We start from the raw sequence: 23,439 nt of genomic DNA, 5'->3' as shown, positions 1-23,439 counted from the left end.
ATGAGCGGCGTCTTTGTCACCAGAGAAGAGAGAGTTGGAAACAAAAGCCTTTACATAAGTTTCCAGTTTTTGGTCCTGTTTTTGGAGACAGACTCAAACAAATGTCATTTTAAATGTTTTATATTTAACACTTAACAATCTGGTGTTCATTACCAGATTTAAATCAAACCTTTTGTTTTTCTCTTTAATTGTAAAAAATAGTATTTGAACATAAGTTGTTTATAGGTTATTATGCTATTATTATTATTATTATTATTATTTTACTGGTTCGGCCCATTTGAGATCAAATTGCACTGTCTTTGGCCCCCTGACTAAAATGACTGTGACACCCCTGACAGGGTGTTAAAGGGTTAAGTCTGGTATAACAAGTTGAATCTTTAATCAGATTAACTGAATGAAACCTTGGTTAACTTCACAGCTGTATTTCTAGTGTTTGTGCATCGTGGATCTCAGAAAAATAAAACAACAACACGGAGCTCGTGTGGAGCAAAATGGATGATGGACAAACTTCCTGTTGGCAAAGCACCAAAGCTTTTCTGTTCACTGGCAGCAGACATAATCATATTTATCCTGCATAAATACATGCTGTGTGCTACTACTACTACTACTACTACTACTACTACTACAAAACAAACAAACAAACACGACTCACTGTTGTGTAACAGAAAGAGGGGAATAAATAAGTTTTAAAGGCCTATAGTCATTTAGAAACTGGCATTTTTGGGTTTTTTGTTTGAGAAATGGTGGAAAATAGTCGTGGGGCTAAATCAGCAGTGACAATAAAGTGAGTGTCGTCGCTTAAACAGAAACTCTACTGCCGTCCCGTCAGATATCAGAGCGACATTAATTAACATCACATGGAAGTCGGCGTTGGACTGTGCCGTAATGAAAACATGAACGAGCCGGTAACAATGAGGTCACGCTGACACGCGGCCGCCATTTATCACGTTTTCATTACAGGCCACGTGTCTCTCTCTCTCTCCCCCCCCACACTTCATGGAAGAAGGAGGAAAAAAAACAAAAAACCATGATTGCAATGAACAATATCATCTGTCAACGGGAAGAAGGAAATCCTCACGCCAAACTCTCCACAGGCACTGTAGCAGCAGCAGCAGCAGCAGCAGCAGCAGCAGCAGCAGCAGCAGCAGCAGCGTGCAGGAGGTGAACGCTGCTCAGCGGAGAACAAAACCACTCATGGTTTTTCTTCCCTGGTTTTTTCTCAGTCCCTGCTGGTGCGTCTGTAGATGATGTTTAAGTCTTTCACTCATCCAGGGGCAAAAGTGGAGGAATAATTGACTTATGTGGCCATAACACAAACAGCTGAACAACAGTGGGTGAAAGAGTAAAGTGGATTAATGTGCAGATTAGAGTTGAACAGAAAATACTTGGAAGTTGGATTTTTAGACATAAACAACACTTGATGTGTGTGACATCAACTTCTATATATGGAATTTAACACACCAATAAATGTTAATGTTTCTGCATGTTAAAGGAGCGTATTAACAATTAAAAAAAAAAAAAATCAATTCAGTTTTATTGAGAAAAAACACTGTAGACATCAGATTTCAGATGTTAAATTTGAAATGTGAACAGTATCAAACCATTTTAAAGTCACATTTCTCCAAAAGTAGTATTTTACACAATGTTTTTCCAACTCTCTCCTCTTGGTGTTAAAGGGTTAAGTAGTAGATAGCAGTAAAACTCTACCTGTTTTATAACTGAGTACAAATGTGTGTCTAACATGGTGAAGAAGAACATATTTGTTTGGATGAACAATAAATAAATGAATAAATAAACTTTAAATCCAACAGATGTTAAAAAACAATAGTAGATTGTTGTAAATCTGGGTCTTAAAAGAAGATTATTTTATGCCAGAGTTCAGCTTCTTCTGTCCAATGAGTGGAAAAAACAAAACACATGAAATGATGTTGATGCTCAAACCTCAGCAGAGATGTGGACGCTCTCAAAGACAAGAAGGTGTGAAAGGAGACAAAACGCCCCGAGGGCCCCAAACACGACTGTGAGGGAGGAAACACGGTGTTCTGGCAAACTGCTGATGTCCTCGGGCACATGGCACCGAGACGCTGAAGACGTTTGTCGGCCAGAAGGAAAACAACAACAAAAGAAAATGAACCGAAACAGAGAAAGAAGATAAAAAATAAATCCTTTCTCCTCTAACGTGGGCAGAAGTGATGAAAAACCACTCAGCTCCAGCTTCAGATAGTCTTCTCATTATGAAACAAGAAACACAACAGCAGCTTTTTTACACAATCGCTGAGTGGAGACAAAATGAGTGAGGACACGGCTGTTAGAGAATAATGACGGGATTGTCTGCATGTGCACACGCACACGCACACGCACACGCTCACACTGCTACTACAATGGAACTCAAAAGATGTTTAGTCTGTCCATTGTGGGCCACCGTACATACAGTACAAGGTCCGATGAATTGAGCGATTGTTTCAGCCCTACTCATGATAAAAGACCGCAGAGATACGTGAACATCGTGAGATAGGAGCACAGTTTCACTGTATTTGAAGCACAGTCGAAAAGAGAAAAACTAAACCTGCAGCACATTTCCACCACAATCTCAAAGTTCTGCTGCCGCACAAAAATAACAAGCAGCGTGCACACGAGAGCTAAAACAAGCAGAGCCAGAAAGAGGCGGCATGAATAGAAACATGAGACGGCCGTGGGCAACGGAACAGACAAGAAAGAAAGAAAGAAAGAAAAATCTAGAATCTTTACAGGAAGATCCGAAGCGGTGGGCAATTCAATTTCTAACATCCACAAACGATCAGATGTTTCTCTTCCTCACATACACTTCACACACACTGGTATTGAAGATTAGATTAGATTAGATTAAGAAGAAGCGAGAGTTAAAGGGACTAGTTTACTACTCACAATCGACTATTTGTTTCACTAGAACAGTATTTCTCTGAGTACCACCAGAGGAAGCTCACGTACCATCGGTGGTACACGCATCACAGTTTGAGAACCATGGGTGTAAACCAGTGGTCAGCAATTGGTGGCCCGTGGGCCAAACCTGGCCCGCCAGCATCAGTATCATGGCCCCGGCAAATGATTTAACTTTAAATCTGACCTGAAATGAGTTCCTTATCTTCACAATATCTTCACATGAACTTATTCAAATAGATTCTGTTGCTAGAATTGAAACTCAATCTAAAACACCACTGTTGTCATGGAGACGGCGAGGTGTGAGGGCGTAAAGGTCTGTATGTTTCTTGCATACGTTAGGCTCAAAGAAGAAGAAGAAGCAGTCGCTCTTCAACTTTAAATGATGCACAGGAAATAGCAACAGTATGAGTTTGTATCTCACACGCATTTGTCTGGGTAAGAAGCTGCTGATTAAAGACAACATACACACAGCAAACGTGGATTTTAAAGCAGATACGAAGTGTTGACCCAAAATATTCTATTGCTTACAAAAAAACTGACATGATCCCTCCTGTAAACAAACAAAAAATAACAATTTTTGTTAAAAACTGTGGAAAATTCTTCTTCTTCTGTTCCATTCATGATGTCATCCTCACACCTTATAAAAAACCTATCGCTTTGCCAAAGGCTCAGACCTCTCACTCGTTCACTTCAAGTTACACACACACACACACACACACGTCCCAGTGCACCTGGTTTCTAATGGAGCGCTTTCCAATAAAGAACAACATTTGAGGGAGCACAGCTCCAATTCCAGCTCCAGCTACGAGAACCGGAAGGTGAAATTATTGCGCCGCTGAAGGTCGTTCATCATCCTGTGATTGTTGGACACGCTCAAAAACCTGATGAAAAGTAGCTGCTGCTGCTGCTGCTGCTGAAGCTGCTGCTGCTGCTGCTGCTGAAGCTGCTACTGCTGCTGCTGCTGCTGCTGCTGAAGCTGCTGCTGCAGCAACAGATAAATCAAGTGTTTTCATTTCATTTCTTTCTTTTTTGGGTTTTTTTTAAACTCCCTGTGGAGGGAGACGTTTCAGTGGCGTCAAACGCAGACTAATATAAACGGCATAAGCTAATAAATCAGTAGATAAAATGAATATAACAGCAGCAAAGTTATATTCAAATATCAGTGGACATTACAATACAATTCCATAAATCAACCCATGGTGATCTATGGGTTTAAACTTCTGGCTTTACAGAAGTTTTCTCAGAATCCTCCATAAAGGGCATAAAAAATGTTCATCTTACAATGTTTTTTTTTCTTTTATCACTCGTTTCATGTGTTTAATACTATTTTTATTCAAAATATATACAGTAAGTCTACCGCCGTGCCGACAAAGAAAGCAGACTGAGAGAAAGAGTGCGGCGTCCAGTAAATCCATATTTAGGTTATTTTGTGCAATTGTGGGCATCAATTATATTTTATCAGAACGAGGCGGAAAAAAAGGTGATGAATAATAAAATAGAGGCATTGGCTGCACTGATTTCTAAAGCTCGGCCTACATTGAGAGATATGACAGGTCTTTCTTTGTATTCCTGTGTGCTGCTATTCTTACACGAAGAATAATAACGCATGATTGGATCCATGTTGGAGTGAATAAGTGATGAATAATAACCTCATTTACTGAGTGATCCTTGATGGTTCAATGAAAGAAATTTATTAATATTTATTCCAGTCAATATCTCAACACTTTAGCTGGCTGTACAAGGGCAGTACAGCCTCACTGATGGTGATTCTAACTTCAATTTCATGCACACGTGATACAGAATCAGCTCCCTCGACAAATTCAATGTTCGATCACTGTGAGCGAAGAAACTCCACACAGTGAACACATCTCCTCACTGCTCTCCCACTTCTCCTCCTCTATAACTGGCTCTTTGTCGGTCGTCGGGGGCTAAAATAAATCAAAGATAAAATAATTCATGAGTGTTAACAGCACAGCCCGAGGAGGTTGGCACAGATTTAACCCTGTTTTACTACACTGTAACTATTGAGAGAGAAACGGGGGGAAAAGATAAATAATTTAGATTTGGTCAGGTCACTAAATATAAATAAATACAACTCAAAACACATGTTTGAAGATGAGAGCGAAGCAAGGCTCAACCGACATTTCCTAATGCGCATTAACGGCACAGAGGAACCATATCCAGCAAATCAGTGCAGATTTAAAAAAATCCCAATCTCCACACTGGCTTGGAGGAGGATGAATGTTAATGAGGTTTTCTTGTCGACAAACATTTGAACTCTGCAGCAAAAACCTCTGGACAACGCAAGTGACTACAACCACTTATTTTCATTTTCTTATTTATTTCTTTTTTTAAATAAAAATGCTTTCAAAATAAATAAAATGCCGAGTATGGAAGCCCATTTCAGAAGAAGAGGTAAAGCTTAGCCTTGATAATAAAATATCCTCAAAGTAAGTCGAAATTATGAGACAAAAAGTTGAAAATTATGAGACAAAAAGTCATAATTATGAGATAAAAAAAGTCGAAATTATGAGAACTGTCACTGTGTTTAAATAAAAATACAATGATCGTCGCTGGTGCACCTCAGCCTTATCTGCAACTTTCAGTTTCTTTTAATGTCTTACACCTCTCTATCTAAATGGTTTTATTGTGTTTTATTTTATGCCGTTTATATATTTAATGCTGCTGCTGTATTTCTTGTTCTTTTTAATTGTAAAACCTTGTTGTTGAAATGTGCGACATAAATAAACACACATAGTAAAGCAGATTCACTCAATGTGTCTCAGATTTTGTTTTTTCAAACAAGACAAGCTGGAGCGGGTGGAAGAGAGCAAAAACATGTAGGACACTGGTTTGTGAAAACAAGCTGGAGATGGAAAAGCACAGAGATGAGGCCTTCAAGAAAGATCTCACAGGCAAACACAGCCTTTGACTTAATGGGGAAGTGATGGAGAGGTCAGGTGTTAATAAAATAGGACAAGAGAGTGAAAAAGAAAACATGAAAACATGAAAAAAAGAGAACATGTGAGGATTAAGGCCTTTGATGAAGAAAACAAGGCTATGATTTATCACAAAAGTCCTTCATGATAGAAGTGGAGGAGATGGCAATGATAGAGAAGGCCACCATTCCAGAAGATGAGTGCTCCTCAGGTGGGGAAAAAGATAATATAGAAAAAGAAAGAAAAGCTATTTGCAGAGAACTTCGTACCCTTTAACACTGAAGAAGACACACATAGTGCAAAGGAAGATGAAAAGAGTTTTCAGAGTAAACAGCTTTCCACTGTCACAGAGTAAAAACTTGTGATGAGGCAGAAGGAAAAAGCATCGACACAGGAAGTAATGGCTACCGGCAACAGGATGAATCAGAAAAGATGATTAGAGCCAAGGCTGTCGACACGCCGGACAATCCAGCTCTCAGCCTCACACCATTCTGAGCTTGTGTTCGTGAACATGGCAAACATTTCTTTCTTTTAGAAAGTGAGCGGAGGAAGATTCAGCCTTGACCAGAGTAAGACCAGTGAAATAACAGTTCTCACATTAAATCATACTTTTCAAACCTGTATCCAATAAATGTGAGCTTTAACTTTTCATTAAAACTATTCACAACAACTATTCAAACAAGCAAAGTTGTACAACTGGGTCTGTTTTTGACAAGAGCCTTGTCAAATCTTCACCCCTATAATAAATAGTCACACTCGCAACACTAAGGACAAAAAAAGGAAGCTATAAAAAATATTATGCAATATTATATTGTATTTTCACTGTGCTGGTTTGTTTTTCATCTTCATCTGACCTAATCATCGACATTAAATACTAAAGATTTGAACCCTTTAAATGGCAGGTTTTTGTCATGTTGCCACCATGTTTTCTGGTGAAAGAAAACAGGAAATGTGAATTATTTTTAATATACTACATGCAAAGTAGATTATTTTTGTTTTGAATTATTACAGCCTGGGATATATCAACGATTAGCAGCAACTTGCCAGTTTTTTCTCCTCCATATGCCAACACGATCTAGTGGAGAGTAGTACAATGTATCAATTCCAAGGCAAAAGCCCAGATTGACACCCAGATATTGCCGTTTGAATGGGACATTTTTTGCGCTTAATGACATGAGTGTAACACTTGTTTGTACACAGTGTATTTTACCCTTACTGTAGGAGCCGAGCTGGAAATAACAAGATACCAAGACACCTGAAACTAGTAAGTAAGTAAAGTTACATATTTCTTTCATTGTTCAATCAAATGACTGAGCTCCAGCTCATCATCACTTCATACTCTACCTGAGTCTTCCTGTAACACCATTTCAGATTTTGTGAACATCTAGCAGCATTTAAACCTTTCATAATGGAGTTAACGTGAGTTATAGGAGATTTTAATGACAACAAAGTCTACTTTCATATGTTTTTGACCACATGGTTTTTATATATATAAAAAAAAGCACTACTTTGTGTCACAACCCAAAACACATTAATGATGAAAAGTACAGCAAATGTTTACCTGGAGAAATGTGATTTCAACGCATCATAAATGTATAGATTGTTTGAACAGAGACAAAGTCATTTCACCTGTGAGCGGCAAAAAAGGAAATGAAAGAGTACAGTAAAGAAGAAATCGCCTCTCTCTGACTGGTACAACTAACCCTGTGTTATAGTCAAAGACTGTACTCATAGGTGGAAGAAGCATTTGCCACCAGGGGGCGACTCACTCTGCTGGTTGCAAAAAAAACAGTTTGAATGGAAGTCTCCGAGAAGATGAGCCAGTTTCTCTCTTGATTTATAAGTGATTCTCTCAATCACTAGTTCATTTTCAATAGAACATAATGTTATTGTCCCCATTGAGAGTCAAATACACAGCAATTATAAGTGGACAGCAGTTTGATTGACAGCTAGTACCATCCTATGGGTGTCTGGTTGCAGGTGAACTTCCAAAGACTCAGTCAAAACCTGACATAGTGTCAGTAAAATCCCAAACCATGAGACCTTCCTGGTCTCCACCATGTTGACAAAGCTTGTGGCTCACACAGTTTTTCTTTCACTCTTTCATTCTGTCACTCACCAGCCAGGACTCCCGCCATGTAAAGCAGACTTATTCGTAAGATGCCGTGGACCATCTCTAAAGGCACGCCGATCATCAGCTGCAGTAACGCGTTAAACCCCAGCTGCTCCAAACTGAGGAGGAGGAGAGAGACACAGAAACAAGAATTAGCTTCAAACGGCGACAGGAGACTTTTGTTTCAATCACTTTTGCTGAGCCGAGGTTTCGGTCAACGTACCCGACGTGCATGAACATGTAGCTGAAGAAGCGCCACACTTGTGCACGGTGGCCGGGATGGTAGACCAGAGGGCTCTTCATGAAGTCGGGCTGATAGGTCTGCAGCACCCACTTGTTTAGCATGATGCCGTAGCACATGAACACAATAATCTGCAACAGAGTTACAGAGACGACACTAAACTGTCAGTTCATGCGGACACATCCATTAGAACATCCTCCCTCTCTCTCTCTCTCTCTGCAGTCTTTTTTGTATTCCTCCTCTTGTGGAGACAATTACCGCTCATTCAATACCAATAATTTCTCTACATACACCAATGACTCATTGTCTTTGTGAATTAAAATTAATATGAACCATTTTTATCACATCCTCATTGTCAGTGCAGACCATTCAGTGCCATTTGGAGCCGTTGTAAGAGCATCTGGCTTTCTTTCCTGACAATTAGGATGATTTCAGGGGGTAATTCTGTTGAGAGACTGTGAGTTTCTTTTTGCAGCCTGATCTCAAATTCACATTCAAGTGTGGTCTTGCACTGGAGGGCCCTCACTGTTGGTGGTTTTCTTTTGTTCAAAGGAACATAACAGGTCAATTAATGCAAGTGTGGAGGCAGGAGTGCTTATTGACCTGGTTTTCAAAGTTCCACCATCGCTGCATGTGGGCTGACTGAGTGTTTAAGCTTAGAGGAACGGCAGTAAATGCATCCACTAAGCCCCCGATTCCCAAATGGGTTACCAGCTCATACCAAGCTCAGTGTAACAGTGTGTGATCAAAGGGGGGAAATCTGTGCAGTGGGGCTGAAGGCAACTGAAGCACTGAGACACCAGGATAGTCAAGTCAGGGATGTGGGTTAGTAGCACAGGGGTCTCAGCTGTAATATCACGTCCAACGTTACAACTTTGAGTATCTACCGATATATTTATCAGTCTGAAGCGTCTTGTAAACTGCTAAGGTTTTAACTACACGGTTGTGTTGATGCATGTGCCACCTGGCCATGACCAGCCACTGTTACATGTTTTTATGTTTCTTTTCCCAATATTCTATCCAGTGATTTTGACCAGTATCAGACAAACACTGATACTGAAAATCATATAAGCTCATCCCTGGGTCCATTGTGTTGGAATTAGTGACATCTAATGGTGAGTCTACAGATTGCAGGTGTCCTCCACTTAACCCACCCTTTCCCCAGTCCAGTGTGTTAAAGAACTGTGGCACAAGATGGCCGCCTCTGCAAGGCCCTTACATAAAGTACAAATAAATCTGATACTGAGTTGCAGCTGTATAAGGAAGTGCTGTTCACACTGGGAGACTCCGCCCCCCATTTTAAAAAAGGGGAGGGACAACAAGCTTTGCAATGATTAAACAAGAGTGTGATAAAAGAGTGTACCTGTCAGTGAGTTCACATGCAAGTTAAAAGTCTGATTTTAGTCAGACTAAGACAATAATTTGGTTTTCTTAATGTCATGTGAACACGTTAGTCCGACTAAAATCGAGCTAGTCTTAGTCAGACTAACGTACCTGGATAATGCGATTCATAGTCCGATTACTCCTGCATGTATACGCTTAGTCGGACTTGGTGTTCTGTCCGTTCTTTGACCCAGAAGTAGAAGGAGACGGCGTATAGATGGCAACGACATCTTTCTTTGTTTTTCTGTGACGTAAAGGTCAACAGGAAACTAATTTAACATGTACTAGCTTATAGAGCAATACAGCGCCACCTACGGAGGCGGAGTCAGACGTACACGGCCGATAAACCAATTTTCTGCTCAGACTCGGCAAGTTGTCCGATTGCTTGTCTTAGTCTGACTATGACCTGTGACTGTGCATGTAAGCGTACTGAGTGATGCAAGAGTGGCTGAGGAAAGCCTGATGAAATCGTCCTCTGACCTGGACGATGGTGACTATGGCGATGAAGACGGGCGGGGGACAGAGGCGGTTCTGGTGGAAGTACCAGCGTCTGTCCGTCTCGCAGGGCAGGATCTCGTAGGCCACGTAGCGCACAAAGCGCTTGTACAGGCCGAGTCCCGTCTCGTCCAGCAGGATCTCCCTCTGCAGCGTGCGGCGGCCATTGGCGATGGCTCGTCGGAAACTGCTGGAGCGCTTGCTGCTCATCTGAAGAAGAGAAGGAGGCAGAAACAAGCATGAATGAATTCCCGGGTCACGGCGACACCTTGCAGACAACTGATCAAATTTTAAAGAGACTCTGAAAAATGATGAGCATCATTTTTTACAGGAGACAGCCAGGGGCTTGAAAGAAATCCACTTACTGAGAGACAGATGAGAAGACTGATAGCCCACTACTGTCACATGTATGAGAAAAGATGATGGACGATTATTTCAGCTGGCAGACGAGTGTGTTGTGACTTTAAAGAGTCAGCAGACGGCTTTGCACTTATTTACCCTGTTTGTTGTTCGGGGTACTTAACGACTTTAATGCCCTGGAGTTTGTGTGTGAGCATTACTGTCAGCGGGCCGACAAACACAAGACTTACCATGATGAACACATCCAATCATCGCCTGATGCTGAATTTCCTTATTTTGGCAATTAAAGGGAAAATTCCTTCACACAAAGTGGCTGAAAACCCCTCAGTGAAAGTGCTTCTTTCACATCATCTGAGAAAAGCTCATCAGGGTGACTAATCGTCCAAGATCAGGGATTCATAAAGTGCAGATTTCACGAGGAAGAGCAAGGATGAGAGTCATCTCCATCTGCGATGACGCTCATCCTCTCTCTTACAGGACTTTTTTCTTTCAGGTTGTTCAGAAGTGTTAGTGAAGACAATCATGACAAATGGACTGTGAAGTGATTCTGAAGAAAATCTAGTTAAGAGGAAGAGGGAGTGTGTGTGTGTGTGTGTGTGTGTGTGTGTGTGTGTGTGTGTTTCCAGGTGTTACTCCCCATGTTGTAGGGACCTTAATCTGTTTACAGTCACACATGCGGACCCCATGAAGTCCTTTATTTCATTTTACGGATGAGGATGAGGTTAGACCAGTAGTAGTTCTGGTTAAGATGAGAGGAAGTCTCCAGGAAAATGAATGTAAGTCATAAAAGGCAGACTGTGTGTGTGTGTGTGTGTGTGTGTGTGTGTGTGTGTGCATTATCACAGACTCCAGGTTTTGCCTGGTGAGCAGGATCCCTGCAGCAGCCTGCAGGCTGGCACAACCGTTTCTTGATAGGTTCTTTAGCAGAGGCTTAGGAATGAAAATCATCCTATATGCCACTATTTGACAGGCGTGGCAGAGAACTATCAGAATTAGATTTATTTTACCCCCCCCGGCAGAGTCTGCACTACAAACACACACTTACTGACCAGGAAAGCTCAAAGGGATTCTTTAGCATCATCCGCCTGCAACTCCTCACAGACCACAAGCATGTGTGTGTGTGTGTGTGTGTGTGTGTGGGGCACAGATGTCTCCTGTGTAGCTAAAACAACACAGCTTCTTTGGGGGGGGGGGGGGGGGGGGGGGGGGGCTTACTAAGCAATTATCTGCATGTTGTGATGTGAGCTGACATTTCTTGAGAATGACTTTGCGGGTAAAGCGTGCACATGCATGGGCAGCAGCTGCTACTGTCAACACGATAACGTGACAATAACAGCCAAATAGTGTGTGTGTGTGTGTGTGTGTGTGTGTACAGAGGTTTCTCTTAAAGGAACACTTCACTATTTGCATTTAGCCTTGTATTACTAGAATAGAGGTAATATTTTTTTGTATCATTGGCGGGCACGTGACAAAGAAAAGAATGAAGATATTTCTCGATATTAACTTTTCAAAAATACTCCTATTTTAGACATTCTACAATACAAGTACCTCCAAAGTATTCCTTTAATAGTAAGCTAAGACGATGAAACCTGCAGCAGAGAGCGCTCACCGTGAACTTCCCCGTTCATAAATCATTAAGCAGGTCCTCTTGCTTGTAGACCGGTTACATGTGGACACAGCAGGGGGTCACGGTGAAAGTAACAGTGGGGTCAATATCTATAAAAGCTAATGAGCTAACGAAGAGGACAAGGCCTGCAAATAAATGAGCGAGTGATAACTCCACGAAGTGAAAAGATATTTCCTGTTCACTCAGGACAAGAACAGGACGTAGAAGCTATTACCCAAACTGTGGTTAATTATGACACTGATGCTGAGGCGTGTTGCTGCTGCCGGCTCTCCTGCAGATGGAGGAGCGCATGTTTAGTATGGAAATCAGGCCTGAGAAATGCAATTATACCATACTTGAGGCAGGGAGTGAATGCAGAGTGAGAGGGAGTATAGATGGACGTGAGGAGGCAAAGAAGTCAGGGGGAACTCAGGGAGAGAAGATGAGACTCTGGAGGCCACCAGTGAACAGTGAAGAACAGCGAGTCGGCGCTCTCATTTTAAACATCTCCATTTTGTTGAAATCACAGTGGAAAAAAAAAAGACGAGTATATAAATATAACTGTGATTCTAACTCTGTTGCCTTTCCTCTCAACGTAAAAAAAGACATCTCCGTTTTGGCTCAGTGACAGCGCTGCGTATTCTACATTCTCTCCCGTGAAATAATGTCTTCCCCTGAGACGCCTGAGGCTTAGCACCTCTGTCATTCTGCTTTTGCCTCCTTCTTCTTCTTCTTCTTCTTCTCCTCCTTCTTCTTCTTCTTCTCCTTCTTCTCCTTCTTCTTCTTCTTCTTCTCGTGACACACAGAACTAGAGCCTCTGAAAGGGAAGCATTAGCAGTCTTTTGAAGAGACGACAGGAGAGAGTGACGGGGAAACGACCAGTAACACACGAGCAGTGAGTGATCATGTGACATGGCAGAGGAGGCGGGTGAAAGCCAAGACCTGTGCAGAAACGGCAGAAGTTGCCTGACAGGGAATCATTTATGCTGAGGCTGAAAGCACAAAGATAAAGATAGTATTCCCCCTTAAGGCGTGGCTGGTGTGTGTGTGTGTGTGTGTCTTTGTATCTTTGTAAGGACACATTTTAACCTGGCTGCTCCTCAACTTTAAAGGTTCTTTTTGGGAATTAAGACTTAAAGTTAAACCAGGTTAGACATTTAACTGAGCCGGTTAAGCTAAAGGTTAAAGGGCTTTGGAATGTACAGTATGAGAATGCAGTGTGTCAAACAGTCTCCTCCTGGTAGCTACTGTACATGCTGCTCTCAGCTTTAGTCAATTGTCCTTGATGGATTAATTAGCCACACCACACGGTCGATACCTCGCTGCTCAATACTAATTAGCAATAACAATTAAAAGTGCTTTGAAGGCCGTTCAGACATCTGCACTGCAGACACACACAAAAAACAGAATCCATTAACTCGTCTGATTTTGCTCTGAATTTACGGTGGTGATCATCTTTCACACGCACACGCACACACACACACACACACGCACACACACACACACACACACACACACACACACACACCCCTTTACCGCCACCACCATGCACCAACATCCTAAAGACTAACATCCTCTCTCTCTGAGACACATGACCACTCACAGCCTCACTGTCTCTACCCTGACCCAGATATTCAGGTTGTCTCTCGTCCAGTGAAACGTCCAGTTTCTTCACCCGCGCTCTCGCAGCCTTTCTTCAAATAATCAAAGAACAAACAACAACCTTTCAATCCGGGACACTTGAACAAAGTGTGTTGCACTGAGCTGGAAAAAAGGAAAACCTTGAATGGAGCTCGATGTTGGATGTGATGTCGATGGCGTCCGTCTCCATGGAAACACGTACATGACTTTGAAACTTCAGATTAGAGCAGATTTTCTGACACATCCTGAGGCAGCGGATGATGAAACACGTGCGGTTACAACGGAGCAACAGTTGTAAAATCCTCCAACCAGAACAAAGAGATTGTCCTGCCGTAATCTCTTAAATACACCCCTCTACACATGTAATTAACCACGGCAGCCATTTTGGCTCTCTCCGCTAAGTAAAACAATGACTACACAGCTGTTTCAAAAGGAAACTCCTCACATCAAATACACAGTGACACGCGTGGGCGATGTTAGACGTCAGGAGGCCTCGGCTCGAGACTCGGTTCACAAACAGATGCTCATCCATGTGTGAACTCTGACACCTTGGGTGTTTCTCAGTCTCAGAGTGTCTGTGTGTGTGAAACTGTGCACAAATGTGTCACCACGTGTTCTGAAATAGACGTTCTGTAGGATTCCTGCGCAATTATTGACGAGTTGTCTGCCAGAGACCTACAGCGCAGTAGTGTAATAGTTTGAGAGTGCTCTATGTGTTTTCTTGGCATAAACACTGACCTTGTCAGTCTTCATGGAGACCAAAACCTGGTCCTAATGAGACGGAACCTCATTTCTGAGGGCTAAGGTTTGAATCGTGGTAAGGTTATGGTAAAGTTTTGTCTCCAGGAAATTAATGTAAGTCAATGTGATGTCCTCTGAAGTCATGGAAACCACACTGTGTGTGTGTGTGTGTGTGTGTGTGTGTGTGTGTGTGTGTGTGTGTGTGTGTGTTCCCCAAGAGAGATTTTAGCAGAGCGTTACTTATTCACCCCTCTGGCTGAACTGACGGAATTCTCTGGCTGAGATCGCCTTGTATGAAAGACGGGTTGTACATAAATAAAATCAGAGACAGTCTTGCACGCACACACACACACACACACACACACACACACACACACACACACACGCGCACACTATCACACTTAGAAACCAGAGAAGCTGTTGCCCAGCAGTGCAGTTAAAACACATTTACACCCACTGAGGTCGGGAGCAGCAGTGTGGATTCACAGCTGCACGGAGCAGAGGTAGAAAAGCAAAAATCAGAGGGAAAAAATGTGCAATTTTATTTTAATATGACACAAGTATAATCATGCAAAAGCAATGTTTGCTTCTGACAATAGAAAAAAAAAGGGGATGTAGTCTTTCGGTTCTCCTGAGGACACCAAAGTTAAAATATAACTGAAACTACAGCAATACTGTATATACGTATATAAACAAAATAAATGAAAAGGACAAAAATGTCACCAACAGGCTTTGTGGATCAACACTGACAATGTAATAAGATTAGAGTGGTGAAGTAAATGTGAATTTCATGTGCGATTAAACCCTAAAATATCTTAGAAATTCATGAGTAACCACTGTTCAAATGCCTCAGCAGCTTGTAGACGCACGCACACACACACACACACACACACACACACACACACACACACACACACCTCGCCATGTCCCTTTTAATCACGTGGAAGTCTCATCTACAGTTGAGGCCGCTCCGTAAATCAATAAAGACGCTTGAGTTTAGGCTTTGGCTGCAGTAAAATGACAGCGCTGAACTTTTTAATTCAAAAATACGACTCTGATCCATCACACGCCGCCTGAGAGGCACAGGTGTGAGGAAACTCTTTAATGAAACGGGTGAAAATGTCACACAGCGAGCGGCGGAAGAGGAGAAAACAACCAGACTGAAGTGGACGAGGTGATGAGGAAAGATTCACATACCCTCTCTGAATTAGTCATGTGTATGAATGAGAGTCTGTCTGCGATCAAACAGTGTGTATATCAGCGAGGGGCGGGGCTATAGTGAGAGGAAGTGGGTGGAGGAATGAATTAATAATTCATAATTGCTTGGAAGTGTTTTCATGCAAATCGTATGCAAGTGTGGAAGGCAGAGTGTGGATGAGGTCGATACCTGTGTGAAGCTGCATGCTCTCATTTCACCGCCACGACCAACGCAGTTTCTAATCCAAGACCATTTGCATTGAGCTGCTGGGCAGTTCACAGAGTAAGTTTCTCCCGGTGTCGTCGACGGTGACGCGGTCGACATATGGTTCACAAGGAGTGAGGAATGACAGAGAAGGAAATGAGATCCAGGATCTGATATCAACTGGACAAATGAAGATGAGACACTGCACTAATGTTAGATAAAACACTTGAGGAGAGTTGTACACTTCCAAGAAGACGGGCTGATGTAAGGGAGAGGCCGAACAAGTGGTTGCTGCAAAAACCAATTTGGAAGCACACAAGGCGAGGAGATAAAAGAGACAGAGCAAGATAATCAGAACCAGAGGAAGCAAGAGAGGGAAAATGAGCTTAAGGTAGTGAAAATGCAGCAGGAATTGTTTGCACTGAATTAATCAAGGTGCTTACATCCCTGTGGTGCTCGGAGCTGAAAGCAGGTGTTGGTCTACGTGCTCGGAGAGCGTCGGCCTCTCTCTCTCTCTCACTCTCTCTCACACACACACACTGAATAAGAAGGATGGCGTGTGTGACCTCACATTCAAATCTAGAAACTCAGTGCAAACGTTAGTTGCCAGAGGGCAAAAAAACAGATATTTGCCACAAAACAGCTCCAAAACTTTCCCTTTAATACTGACGCTGTGTCAGTTTGGTGTGGCCATTTTTGATTTTTATTTTTAATGCGAGGTTAAGTGTCTGGATTTACCGACACATTAACTGAACAGATTGATCCTCGCGGTGCAGGACAATGACCTGAATAGTTCAGTCAATTTTCTCGCCGCTGCAGAGATTACTGGCTCCGTCTGAATCAATTCTTTGCCCTTTTCTCAGATCCAAACAAAACGTGTGCGTGTGTGTGCGTGTGTGTGTTTGCACTCACCAGCTCGATGAGCTCCTGGTAGCACACCTGTCCGTCTTCATTGCTCTGGACGAGGGCTAACAGCATGTCCAGTTTGGACGGGTCCAGCTGCAGCTCATGGTCCTCCACCAAGCTGGTGAAGTTCTCCACTGCAATGAAACCGGTGTTCTCTGGGTCCAGCTGTAAAATAACCAATACAAACCAATCAGTAATAATAATAAAAATAATAATAATAATAATAATAATAGACAACACTGCAGAGGACGAGGGACATGAGGGAGATTTATAGACGCTGGACGATCATTAAGACAAAGCAGAGCTCCAGGGCTGAGACTGACACTGGTATTAATAGCAGGTACAGTAGGCAGGGTTTTATATGTTTGATCAATAACTCCATAATAACCTCTAGAGACATAGTACATCAAGTGATCTGAGAGAAGTCTGCCCCTCCTCTGGGCTCAGGGCTCTGCACACTGTGGACGATTGAGACTCAAGCACCAGCATCGACTGCCTGAACGCCAAAGAAGTCACATGGTGCTAATGTGAGCGGAGCATGTCAGACGTTGAAAGATTTGATGAGTGTTACGATCCCAGGGTCGTGTGTGTCTGCATGTGAGTGTGTGATGGCTCGCAGGTGTGCAGGTCTGATTGAATGACGTCTATGTGGATCCTGGGAGCTGATTGGTCCAGCACAGGAAGTTCTAATCATCTCAGCTGTAGAGGGATTTCCCTGGTGGTTTCTTGGGAGTTGGGAAGAGAGAGTGAGTCTCCACATTGTTGTTGGCCCGGTCGTGACACGAGAGAAGCTCAAAACGTAGTATTTCTAACGTCCATGTCAGTGACATCCAATCAAATGTTTGTGTCTGAAATCTTCAGCATCCAGCCTGAGGAAGAGCTCAGTGCATGTAATGAATCACGTGTGTAAATTACACCCATCTTCCTTTTTAATGATGCGTTTATTTCTTTTATGTGCTGTGGACGCTTTTAATGTAATTGAATGTAACTGAAGTGCTCTGTGTTTCCTTTGCAAGACGTAGACCTGCATGATGCTTATGTATTTCTGATATGAAGTGAACTACAGTTGGACTCAAAGTAAGAACCTATGGAATTAGATTTGTGTCAGTATTTTATATTTGTAACTTTTTTTGGGAAAAAAAGCAAAAAAAGTATTTAATCATTCAAAAATATCGTATTTTATTGTTGTAAAATGCACTTGTTCTTTGTTTGTTTTTGTTTGTGGGCGGGCCTTAGCAAGCTGCCTGCTGATTGGCTACTGAGTTTTGAAATAGACTGGAAGTTGTCAGGGGCAAATCAGAGAGAGCAAAGAATCTGTGTATTTTCAAACAATAAAATCCAATATTTTTGAATGATTAAATGTTTGTTAGGAAAATTAGACACAAATCTAATTCGGTAAGAACCAAACCTTTTTCTTTCACTATTAAAGATGCGAGTGTGTAAATAAACCAGCTCTCTCGTGCAACACGCTGAAATCAGCAGGTTTAACGCTGGCTGATTAACACCTTTCCCTTTGCCAGTGGTTGTTCTGACCTGTGGTTGTTGTTCTGCTTCACCTCTGTATCACTCACTCACTCACTCACTCGTGCATGAATTGTTGATCCTGCTGTTGAAATGAATCACATGAATTTCTGTTTGTCCCAAGTTTTGAGAAGTAAGGACGGCTCCAAACAAACACTAATGCTAGCGGCTATGCTCAAGGGGGCGGAAGATGAATGTGCATCATAGATGTAGAAAAACTAACCCTAAAAAGTCTCATGTTCACGAAAAACTTGCACGCAGAGTAATTGGAACTGCAAGTGAAAGACAACTGAACCCATTTAAATGTGGGATTAAACCATGACCAGTAGAAATAAGGAGCATCAAACAGAAGCTGCTGAACAACGTGTGCAACTTTTTTCTGGGTAGTTCTTCGGGTTTTCAGTGTTTGCTGTCCTGAAATAAAACAAATGACTTCCTGTGTGCAGTGCAGCGCTGTCCCCAAGGTCTAAACTGAGAAACACAGAGAGAGAGAGTCGTGTGGACAAATGTGACACTGTTTTTGAATGTGAGGGACATTTGTTTACATCCTGCAGCTCTAACTGAGTTGGACTTTTTTGGTTTGTCAGTTTGTCCTCGGTCACATTTGCCGTGTGGTTTTTTTTATAATCACCACTCATCCACCGGGACCCACAGCCCCGCGGGTTATTACTGCTGATGCAGAAACACCAGCGCTGCTCCTCGCAAATTGATTTGAGCTGGAGAGTGTCATAAAAACAGCTTAGTGCAGTTGTTTTAAATAGTGCCAGATGGAAGGAAAAAAAAAACAGCTTGTAAAATATAGGGTGTGTATCTATGCTCGGGTTATTTAATGTGGGTTTTGTTTCATATACATATGACTTAACTTAACTAAGCCAATTCACTTTTCTGTCCTCAGTGCAGCCGACTGTGTTATGCGAGAATGAACCTGGAGCAGCAGAAACTAAGAGAGCACGTGGGGAATAAAAAAAACCTTTTGCCGCGTCCCACTTGACCGTTAACACACACTCGTTACGCTCGTGGATCACAAACCGACAGCCTTGGTTTCAGATGTTGCGTCAGCGTGAAGTCAGTCACGCCGGGTCATTGTTGCCCATGTTACGAGTCCATAAGTGGAATCCCACCTAGGCCGCTTTAGCCTGGACATTATATAGTTTTGAGAGTTACACCGGCTGCATGAAGAGAACAGCATTAAACTACACTGCATCACTGCAGGAGGCTCAGCGATGAACTCTGAACACTGATCTCCTTCTGAACATGTTTGCTGTGTGTGCTTTACTTTCCTTCACGCTTTCTACAGGTCATTTAATTAAACAATCATCCTTTTAAATTGTTTTTAATCTACCATTTTTAGTCCCCTCAGTATTAATGGTTATTTTTTTGGCTTAGAAGAGGGTCAGTGGCAAGTTTTGATGACTCAAAACTCAAAAGTAAAAGTACTGGTCTAAAAATGTACTCAAGTTAAAGTAAAAAAGTAACTTGTTAAAAATGTACTCAGAGTAAACTTACTTAGTTACTTAGTTACTTTTTTAACAAGGTTCTTTCTTGTGTCGTGCAAAAAGGACAAGGGAACACAAATGTCACATGAATTGTTTTTCCTGTCCTCATCATTCACCTATCCTTGTTGTTCACCTGTCTTCATCGTTCACCTGTCCTTATCATCATTTACCTGCCCTCATCGTTCACCCGTCCTCATCATCATTTACCTGTCCTCATCGTTCATCTGTCCTCATCATCATTTACCTGTCCTCATCGTTCACCTGTCTTCATTGTTTATCTGTCCTCATCATCATTTACCTGTCCTCATCATCATTCACCTATCCTTGTTGTTCACCTGTCTTCATCGTTCACCTGTCCTTATCATCATTTACCTGCCCTCATCGTTCACCCGTCCTCATCATCGTTTACCTGTCCTCATCGTTCACCTGTCCTCATCATCATTCACCTATCCTTGTTGTTCACCTGTCCTTATCATCATTTACCTGCCCTCATCGTTCACCCGTCCTCATCATCATTTACCTGTCCTCATCGTTCACCTGTCCTCATTGTTCATCTGTCCTCATCATCATTTACCTGTCCTCATCGTTCACTGCCAAAGGCATTTTTTATTTTTTAAATTTAAATGTGATATAAAACGTAGTGAAGTACAGTACTTCCAAAAAAAAACATACTTAAGTAAAATTAAAATTACACCTTTTAAAAATAACTTTACAAGTACACAAAAAACCTCTTCAATTAAAGTAACTGTATGTAATTCTTTACTCTCCACCTCTGGTGATGGATGAAATAAAAGTGAGCAGGGAGGGAGCGACTGCTGCTAATCAAGGCTAAAATTCAGTGATGGTCTCTCCCTCCATCACAACTTGGAGTCCACGTAGAATGAGAGGGTGATGTGAAGTTGTGAAAAGAAGAACAGGAACTGTATCTATTTTAAGATAATCCCTTTAAGTGTATACAGTCCGTGGATGTTTTGTAAAAACGCGGCTCTGCTCCTCCCTGGAGGAGGTGGTGCAGATTATGGCGGGTGTGTAAGATGTGTACGGTGCAGGGTCAGACATTAGCAGAGGCTCGAGGCAAAGTGCCCTTGAAAAATGTTTTAATTGCCCTTGAAATTTGCATGACAGGGGGCTTTTAATGCCCCCGTAAAAAGGATAGTTAACGTTTGTCCAGCGAAGACATTCGTATGGAGCGATTTATATAAAATACCTGAATGCGAACCAGATTACGGAGGGGACAAGTAGGAAAAGATTGAAAATTAGGACTGTACGCAGTCATGATAGGGCCCGCACGTAAGTCTGGGAGTGCAGCAGTTCCCTGAACTCACTTTAGAATCCGCAAAACCTAAATGCGGAGGGTTGCCGTGGCAACGTCAGTTTGAATCCACAAAACGTTTCGACAACTTTTCACCTTTGATGTGTCTAGTACGAACTGGCGCGTTTTTTTATGTCGGTATGACAAACGCGCTGGGACGAGTTCGCTCATTTACGTTGGGTGCTAATTGCCAAAATGGATGCCAAAATTCAAAAAGGCCTGTTGAGTTGATGGTACTGTACCATGGTAACTTTAGTAAATAGATAACATTCCTGGGACAGTCACTGCCACTGGGTGCCCTCTGGTTATAAAATGGACTGGATGAGGACATCTAAAGTATTTGAATCTATTTTCCTCCATAATATCATTTAACTGTTATACTCATGCAGTTTTTGGCGAACTGTCCAGGGTGTACCCCGCCTATCGCCCGATGTAGCTGAGATTGGCACAGCACCCCCCGCGACCCTCTGGTTGAGGATAAAGCGGTAGATGATGACTGACTGACTCATGCAGTTTTTCCACTCTCAATTGCACTAAAAAGTTACATTTGATTTGGAGAACTGTGGTATGTCCCAGCATTTGATAAACTTTCCCCCGAAAAATGATCCAAAATGCCTGCAAAACTTCTTTCGCAGACGTGAGAAAAACCACAAAAAACTATCAGGGTATTTCCTATAGGGAGCCAGGGAGACATGGAGAAGAGAAAGGGAACCACAAAAAATGTGTCTGTGAAATGTAAAGTAACAGTGGGAGAAGGAGGAGAAGGAGGAGAAGGCATGAAAGGAGAGGAAACTTGTGCAGCAGAGACAGTCACAGCAGAGAAGACGCACAAAGAATAAAAAAATGCTGTTATTCCGCGTGTCTGGCAAGCCTGGCGATGAAGCACGGAGTCCTCCTCCTCCTCCTCCTCCTCCTCTCTATCCCATAACAAGGCTGTGACACACTCCAGCGCTCTACATCCACTTGCCACAGAGGGGAGATAGATCAGATTCTAATGTGCTCCTGGCTCAGCCCGGGCTGACAGGGACAACAGAGAGCCACACTGGGGACGTCTGATAACTGTCAGCCTCCATATGTCAGCGCATCACTACGCAGCAGAGCCGCAGCAGAGCCGCAGCAGAGCCTCAGCAGAGCCTCAGCAGAGCCGCTCTGTATATGGCTGTGTCACACTGCACACACTCGCATCCCGTCATCGGCGCCTGACCTTATTCAGGAGGAATGTTACACGGGACGCTCCAGCGTCTGCCGACGATACAGCGAGGTGGAGGCCTGGTTCTTGTACAATTAGGGTTCTCAATTAGTGAGATGAGGCACAGTGAGATGAATGAGTGTTGGCAAGAAGAGCCTGTTTTCTCTTCTTCTTCCTCGGGCTCACTGATGTGATGTGTGTGTGTGTGTGAACGAGAGAGGAGGAGGGGAGCGACGGAGACGGAAGGGGGTGAAAGAGAAGAAGGAGCTCAAAAAGAAGCAACGCAGAAAGGGAAGCAGTTATTGAAGCAATCCAACAGGGGCTGAGGCGACACATTGACAAGCTGCGAGTGTTGCCATGGTTACCAGTTGCCTGCGTGTCATCCTTTTCTTGCATTTCTACCTGTTTTCTCCCCCCTGACACAGCGCCATTTAACAGGCAAAGGGAAAACAAAAAAAGGGGGAACAGAAAAGAAGATGGGGAGGGAGGGAGGAAAAGTGAAGGAGGCAAAGTGACAACTGAGGTAAGGAGTAAAAGGAACCAAACTAGGGCTGGTTCAAAAGCAAGTGGGAGGGGTCAAATCCGCAAAACCTTCCATTTTTTCGACTTTGATGTGTCGTAAAAAGGTGGGTCAGGCGCAAAATCGCCAAAATGGAAGCCAAACATTCAAAATGGCCAACTTCCTGTTGAGTTGAGGCCATGGTTACGGTCGACTTTTTTGTTCGTCTTGGTCTAGAACATCTTTCCACTAAGTCTTGGGAAATTTGGTGGAACTCAATTTTGCCTCTGTTTTCACCTTAGGGGGCTTAAGTGCACTATAGAGCCCTTGAGCAACACACGGCTCCTGTGAACTGTGTATTCAAGTCAACGCCTTCAAAAATGGCCGCAAAGCCACGGATATAATAATAATAATAATAATAATAATAATAATCTGAAGGATAACGATAGGCCATTTTCGGCCCCTGCCATCCGTGGCTCGGGAGTAAGAGGAGCAAGAGGAGGAGGTGAAAGAGGAGCGGAATGCTGACTGCAGGAGAACGATCTCAGTGTTAACCTCCTGGACCTCCATTACCTTCAGTGCAGTGAATCACAGTGACCGCAGCCCACGGACGACTTATCAGTCTGGTCCACAAGAGGCTCAAGAACTGATCCTCAACCACAACAGTCAGTTACAG

At 42.7% G+C, this 23,439-nt stretch overlaps 1 protein-coding gene across 1 annotated transcript in view; it reads right to left on the bottom strand.

Annotated features, from left to right (window-relative positions):
- rhbdl1 (rhomboid, veinlet-like 1 (Drosophila)) overlaps positions 1-23,439 on the bottom strand; it is a 40,577-nt gene that overhangs the window by 11,548 nt on the left and 5,590 nt on the right. Inside the window, exons 2-5 of the mRNA XM_058621608.1 lie at positions 16,753-16,911; positions 10,076-10,300; positions 8,195-8,343; positions 7,978-8,090 (exon numbers count right to left, since the gene is read on the bottom strand). Coding sequence (XP_058477591.1) covers positions 7,978-8,090; positions 8,195-8,343; positions 10,076-10,300; positions 16,753-16,911 — 646 coding nt within the window. The remainder of the gene's footprint in view (positions 1-7,977; positions 8,091-8,194; positions 8,344-10,075; positions 10,301-16,752; positions 16,912-23,439) is intronic.

This window comes from Solea solea, chromosome 21 (genome assembly GCF_958295425.1).
Source record: "Solea solea chromosome 21, fSolSol10.1, whole genome shotgun sequence".
Lineage (NCBI taxonomy): Eukaryota > Metazoa > Chordata > Actinopteri > Pleuronectiformes > Soleidae > Solea > Solea solea.
The sequence above is the reverse complement of the archived record's forward strand: the minus strand, read 5'-3'. Positions and strand labels throughout refer to the sequence as shown.